This window comes from Empidonax traillii, unplaced genomic scaffold (assembly GCF_003031625.1).
Source record: "Empidonax traillii isolate 1590-97213 ecotype Southwest subspecies unplaced genomic scaffold, ASM303162v1 scaffold308:size980311, whole genome shotgun sequence".
Classification (NCBI taxonomy): domain Eukaryota; kingdom Metazoa; phylum Chordata; class Aves; order Passeriformes; family Tyrannidae; genus Empidonax; species Empidonax traillii.
The window spans coordinates 147,112-153,385 of record NW_020955501.1 but is presented as its reverse complement, the minus strand read 5'-3'; the positions used below and the strand labels follow the sequence as shown (position 1 = coordinate 153,385).

Genomic DNA, 6,274 nt, shown 5'->3' with positions numbered 1-6,274 from the left:
TTTTTTTTTTTTTTTTTTTTTTTTTTTTTTTTTTTTTTTTTTTTTTTTTTTTTTGATTCTGAGTAATGCAGACTCCATTTGGGAGAACTTGATTCTCATCATGTCCTGCCCTGCAGGGGTTTCTGGAGAAAGACTGAGCTAAAACCCAGAGGAAGACTGTCTTCGAGGCATGTTAGTTTTGATAGAAATTAGTGAGAAAAAGGTGTTTGTGTGATCACCATCTTCTCTTGGATTACTATGGAAAAAAACAAAGACTTGGATTTTTAGAGGGATTTCCTCTCCTATGAGGAAAGGCAAAGAGAACTGGGATTGTTCAGCCTAGAGGAGGCTCCAGGGTGACCTAATTGAGGCCTTTCAGTACTTGAAAGGTCTATAAGAAAAATGGAGAAAGACTATTTACAAGGGCCTGGAGTGACAGGACGAGGGGGAATGGCTGCAAACTGAGAGTAGATTTGGATTAGATATTGGGAAGAAATTCTTCCCTGTGAGGGTGGGGAGGCCCTGGCACAGGTTGCCCAGAGAAGCTGTGGCTGCCCCAAGCCTGGAAGTGTCCAAGACCACACTGGACGGGGCTTGGAGCAACCTGGGCTGGTGGAAGGTGTCCCTACCCAGGTAGGGCGTGGGACTGGATGATCTTTAAGGTCTTTTCCAACCAGACCATTCTGGGATTCCATGATTTTTGCCAGTTTCCGCTAGTTTGCCCCTCTGTATCTTCTGTATTTGTATGTGATGGTTAAGACATGCCTTTCCACTTGCAGATCCTCTGCCAATACAAACACTGAGAGATCATTGCAAACCTGAGTGAGAACTGAGCAGCTCTGACCTCTCCAGGGAACATTTTCTGGCTGCAGGAATTTGGAAGTGAAAGGAGTGAAGGAAAGCTTTGAACTGCTGAGAAGTACTGATCTCAGAGTGATTTGGAGCTGTCAAAGCTTCCTCTGCTCCCCTTCTCCTTCTGTAGAATTGCAAACCACCTGTAGCCAGAGAAAAGGATGTGTATCAGAGATACCAGGAAATAAGGTCCATCCATTTTGGTCATGAATATCCCTGATGAGGAAATCACTTCTAAACTGCTCAATTTACCACGGAGATTACTCCTATTTCAGGAATATTCTGTGAAGAATGGCTCTACATGGCTTCTCTGAGGAATGAGGGATGATAGGATCTCTTCTGTAGGAATTATATGGAGCTTTTAAGCTGGTCCAGCACACAGAACTCTTTTGTTTCCTTAATTGATGCTGTCCAAGTCAGGGAAAAGAAATGTGCCTTTGGCTGGAAGAGAAAAAACCGCTCAAGAGCTGCATCATATTTCCTAGGAGCTGTAACACCATAGCAACAGTTGTCTTTCAGTGCTGCTGCTGCATCCCTTAACAGTTCTCAGATTGCTGAGTGAACCACAAGTTATTCTGCTGTAAAACTCACTGTACATGAGTTGGTTCTGTTGGCAGGCAACTGCAGGAAAAATGTACATATACAACACATCTTTTTGTCTGTGTTTCTGCTCCTCATAACCACATGGCACGTTATTTCTCTCCTTTAAAAGGAATTTTAATGGGAAGTTTATTGGTGGGGCTGCTTGGGTTTGATAATCGCTAATGAAATACTTTGTTTGGGAGGGAAATTTTATTGTGCGTGTGGAAAACAATAGAAAATCCCAAACATGTGAGAAAGGATTAGTTTTAATTAGATAAAAGTTACTGCAAAAAAGTTGGAAAACATATAGTTCCTTTCAGTATTTTTTTTAAAAAAGTAAATATTTTGAATGAGTTTTCAGCTGGGAATTTAATTTATGGTGAGCAGAGATTGAAATTAAAGATAGTATTTCAAGCATCAAAATTAAAACTCTATGATTGACTAGGTATTTCCCCTCCCTCCCCCCTTTCCCCCCCCCAATTTATGTTCAGTTTATGAAAATGTCAACTCTATCCAAATTCAAGTCAGGAAAAATGTTTGAAAATTCTTCTGAGATGAGAAAACCTTTTCCTGCCTAGCTCTGTTCTACTTATTATATATTAATGCTTCCTGGCTCCCTTTGTTGGGTGGGGCATTTTTTTGTCATTCTTTTACGAGAACTTGCATGGAAAATTAAAACACACTCTCTGATTAATTTGAGATGAATGGCCAAACCATGCTGTCCCTCCAGCATTGACTCTATCCAGGTTTAATACAGATCCTAGTGGAGAGCACTGGAGTTGCAGTTTAAGTGTTTAAGTGTTCATGAAAATTAAATTACATCTACAAAAGGTGCCTCTAGATAACAACAGAGAGGTTTGCACTCCTACTGCTCATGCTGGGTCTTTTCTGGGGTTTTCCATTGTGTAGGTGTCAGTCCAGCTCTTCCACAGCCGCTGAAAACACAGTACAATTAAACAAAATGAGCGGGCTATAAATGACCTGTGATTTATGTCTTATCTGGCTTTGTCAGCTCTCACCGCTGTGAAGCACTTCTGGTATTTGCACAGTGATGTAAATCATTGCAGTGTGAGAGCTTTAGTGAGCTCAGACAGATCCCACCACTGACACTGTCCATGAGCCCAACAAACTGCTCTGATCTCAGGCTGGACGACACCGCCGCAGCAGAGCAACTGCAGCTTGAGGAAAGCCTGGTTCAGGACATAAAAGAGGGAGCTAAATGCCATGGGCATGTGGATGCCCTGGCTGAGTGACTGGGTTTGGAGTTGGCTCCTCATTTCCCCCTCTAGTAACAGCAGGGAATGACTGTGAACAATCAGCTTCCACAGGAGCGGCCGGAGGGGGAAACGCCGGCCCGTGGTTCTGTGGTGTGATAAATCAATTAATAATTGTTATTTCTTTTCTTTTTTTTTTTTTCCTTTGTGTGCAGCTAGCAAGAGAACACCAGGTGGCCCTCTCCTCCATCACTTACATTGGCTGTGCTCTGTCCATCTTCTGCCTGACGATCACGCTGGTCACATTTGCTATATTGTCGTGAGTAATTTTAGCTTAATACCTGCCGAGCTGCTATCATGCAGAAAGGGAAGCAATGCTTTTCAGGCCACTGAGTAGGATCCCTTCAGGTGCTCAGGATGAAACAAAGGCTATTAATTCTACAGCCTCCCTTAATTGGATTCTGCACATGTATTTGTAACAGTTGGTTGGTTATTTCTAAATTACTTTCATTTCCTGAAATGGGGTGGTCTTTATATAGCAAGCTATTTCCATCCTGTGAGGGATTTTTAGTTGTGTTTTTTTGTTTGTTTGTTTGTTTGTTTTTAAACTCTCCATGTTTTGGTACAGTTCAGGAGTCTTGCAAGGAGGCAGTATAGGATGGCTTGGTTGGGAGCTCAAAGCAAGTACAATATGAGCAAGGACTGCAGGATCACCCCCTCTGCCCCCCTCACACACATCTTTGGGCTGCTTGGAGTGTACAGTCAGTAGTTCTGTCTGCTCTTCAGCTGCCTTGGTCTGTGTTTATAAAGGAATGCCCAGAAAGGAAGTCTCAGTCAGCATTAGCTGCCTGCCTTTTGTTTCATGCAACACGTACACAATTACATCATACACCCCACATTTATTTTCAAGTTGCTGTTCTCCATTAGTCTGGTTGTCTAATGTGTTGCTTTAGCAGGATGAAGGACACTGTAAGCAGTGAGAAATTCACTCTACATCTCATGTTTAAAACCTCTGAACCTCTACAACCTCCTACCCATAGCAGGGCAGCCCCTTTGAGGGCTCTTTGCACTGGAAGGTTTCTGCCACAGGGCACTCAGGGGTCTTTATGCCTGCTTATTTTCCAGAAGTGATAACTGAGTTTGAGGCCCAGCTGGCCTTGATACAAACATTTCCAAGAAAGAGGATTTCATAGAGGTTTGTTTCTAAATAAAAACCAGAAAACCTGACAAAGGGTGAAGCAACTTGTCTGAGGTTGCACAGCAGAGCGGATGAGCAGCAAGGAATGGGATTCTTTCTCTCCTTTCACACACTAAACCACGTTCTTCCTACTCAGGAGTTCAATATTTGATTTCTGTGCCTATGAATGCATTTTGGACATCCCATTAAGAGGCCAGTTTCTAGGGAGAAGGACTTGCTGTAAAAACAGTAAACTGATTGCAGTGTTTGTTTGTTCCAAACCCCATATTATTTCCAAGTCTCGAGATCTGTGTTGGTCATACTTGGATTAAGAGTGTAACGTGTGGCAAAATCCGCTCTAAATAAGTCCAACGTCTGCCTATCTGGCACGGCGCTGTGGGCATGTTTAGGCTGAGGGGAATGATCCGCTCCATTTTTGTCTGAAGGCAAAATTGGATGTTACAGCGTGTGGAAAGGAAAAAAAAAGGAGCAAAAGGAGATGGTGTTGCTGCAGCAGAGCTGAATACTCCCGGAGAAACTGGAGGCAAAGAGAAGACTTTTGGAAGAGAGCTGACTGACTGTCACGGGGTTAAAGCACCCCACCTACACACAGGGCCCTTCAAACCGCCAATCACAAATAATTTGATTAGGTTTTCACTGGAGAGCAGGGTCTAATTAAACAGCTGAGGTGCAGTTTTGCAATGCGGTGTTAGATGATCGTCACGTAAGCGGAGAGGAATCTGGCGCGTTCTCTGCTGCTCCGCACGCCGGGCGGTTCCCGGGAGGGCAGGCGGTCCTGCTCGCCTCCTGGGGAACGGGACTCCAGGCTGTGGCCACAAGAAGTTCTTTATTAGAAAGCCACTGGCACCAGGTAGCGCATCCTGCCTCTCTGAATTACTTTTAGGGCGCAGATACTTCTTGTCATTTCCCTCCTCGTTCTCTTCCAACGGAGCACCAGCTACGGCAGTGCTGGGAGAGCAGGGCTGGCACAACCACGGTCTGCATCATCCAGTCCGTGTCACTCTGCTGCAGGGACACACACAAGAGTCACCCCCATCCAGTGTGACACAACCAAAGGATGGGAGTGCGTGGAGTTGAGTGGAGGAAACACACAACAGTTCCCATCACCAACGGCCTGGGGTGTCCTGAGATGATTAAAACTGTGGGTAGGGGCTGGCAGGCAGCCAGGATTGAAACAGGGAATCTCTTATCACCAATATTGGTTTTTAAAGCGAAGAATGAAATTGTGGGGCAGGCCTGAGATGTTCAGATCAGTGTTTTTGTTTTCTGTTTCCCATTTCTGGATGAGAACCCAGACACGAGGTCCGAAGACTTCCAGGAAAGCATGTTCTTGTCAGAGTTCCAGCTGTTTTTTTTTTTTTGCAAAGCCAAGAGAGATACATTTAAATGATGTTGTAATCACTGTCAGGTCTCTGTCAAGATAGGCACTGCCCATCTGCACATGGAGCTATAGTTCCTGTGCTCAGGAGCTTATAACAGTATAAGTCTTTTCACATTCCATTATTTCTCACACAGGCAAATACCAGCAAAACAAATCCAGGAATTCTGTGGCACAGTGTGGGCTGAATGGTGCAGGATGCAGTGTGCTCTCTGTGAGGTTCAGGTCTGACCTCCTCAATAACACAGCACCATCCAAGATATTCTGTCACCAGTCAGGAACAGAGCCTTTTCATGTGCAAATCAATCTTTCCGCTGCCTTCAGGACAGCAGCAGAATATCAAAGCAACCACTCAGGTACCACTCCATCCTGGTGGAAAGGAGAGCTCAAAAGGCATCATGATAACCCCCACCAAAACCAATAAGTCAACCTAAACGCTTGCTGATAAATCGTAAACATATTCTTGGAATGCTTCTGGGAATGCTGTTTTATCCACATGTGTTTCTGCCTTCTCCCAGCTCCGTCAGCACCATCCGCAACCAGCGCTATCACATCCACGCCAACCTGTCCTTTGCAGTCCTGGTGGCCCAGATCCTGCTCCTCACCAGCTTCCAGTTCAGCCCCGGAACTGTAAGTCCTAAGAAGAAGAATAATTTTGTTTGGAATAAATGCCAGGTGCCACCTGCAAGAAAGTGTCTTCCATGTGAGATCTCCTATTGGCCAAAAAATTCCCTCCTACAACACTGGAGAAAGCATTTTGTGCACCCAGAGGGTGTCATCGTGGCATCTGGATGTTTGCCAAACCAAAAGCAACATGCACCCACCAAATGGAAAAATCACTTTAGAAATGGAGTGCACTTCAGTGTGTTTTCAAATGTCACGGCTGATTATGCCTGACATGGCTGATGCTTTCTCTCCTCCCCCTAAACTTTAAGAATTCTATGTTGGAGAATATTGTATTTGAATTTGGCTTAAGGTTTTGGGTTGATTTGGTTGGGTTTTGTGGTTTGTTTTTGCCCTTTTTTTTTTTTTTTTTTTTTTTTTTTTTTTTTTTTTTTTTTTTTTTTTTTT

The 6,274-nt window shown here is 44.1% G+C and overlaps 1 protein-coding gene across 1 annotated transcript in view; it reads left to right on the top strand.

Moving 5' to 3' along the window:
• The window catches only part of ADGRD1 (adhesion G protein-coupled receptor D1), a 127,901-nt gene that overhangs the window by 84,455 nt on the left and 37,172 nt on the right, over positions 1 to 6,274 (top strand). Inside the window, exons 16-17 of the mRNA XM_027891047.1 lie at positions 2,843 to 2,946; positions 5,722 to 5,833. Coding sequence (XP_027746848.1) covers positions 2,843 to 2,946; positions 5,722 to 5,833 — 216 coding nt within the window. The remainder of the gene's footprint in view (positions 1 to 2,842; positions 2,947 to 5,721; positions 5,834 to 6,274) is intronic.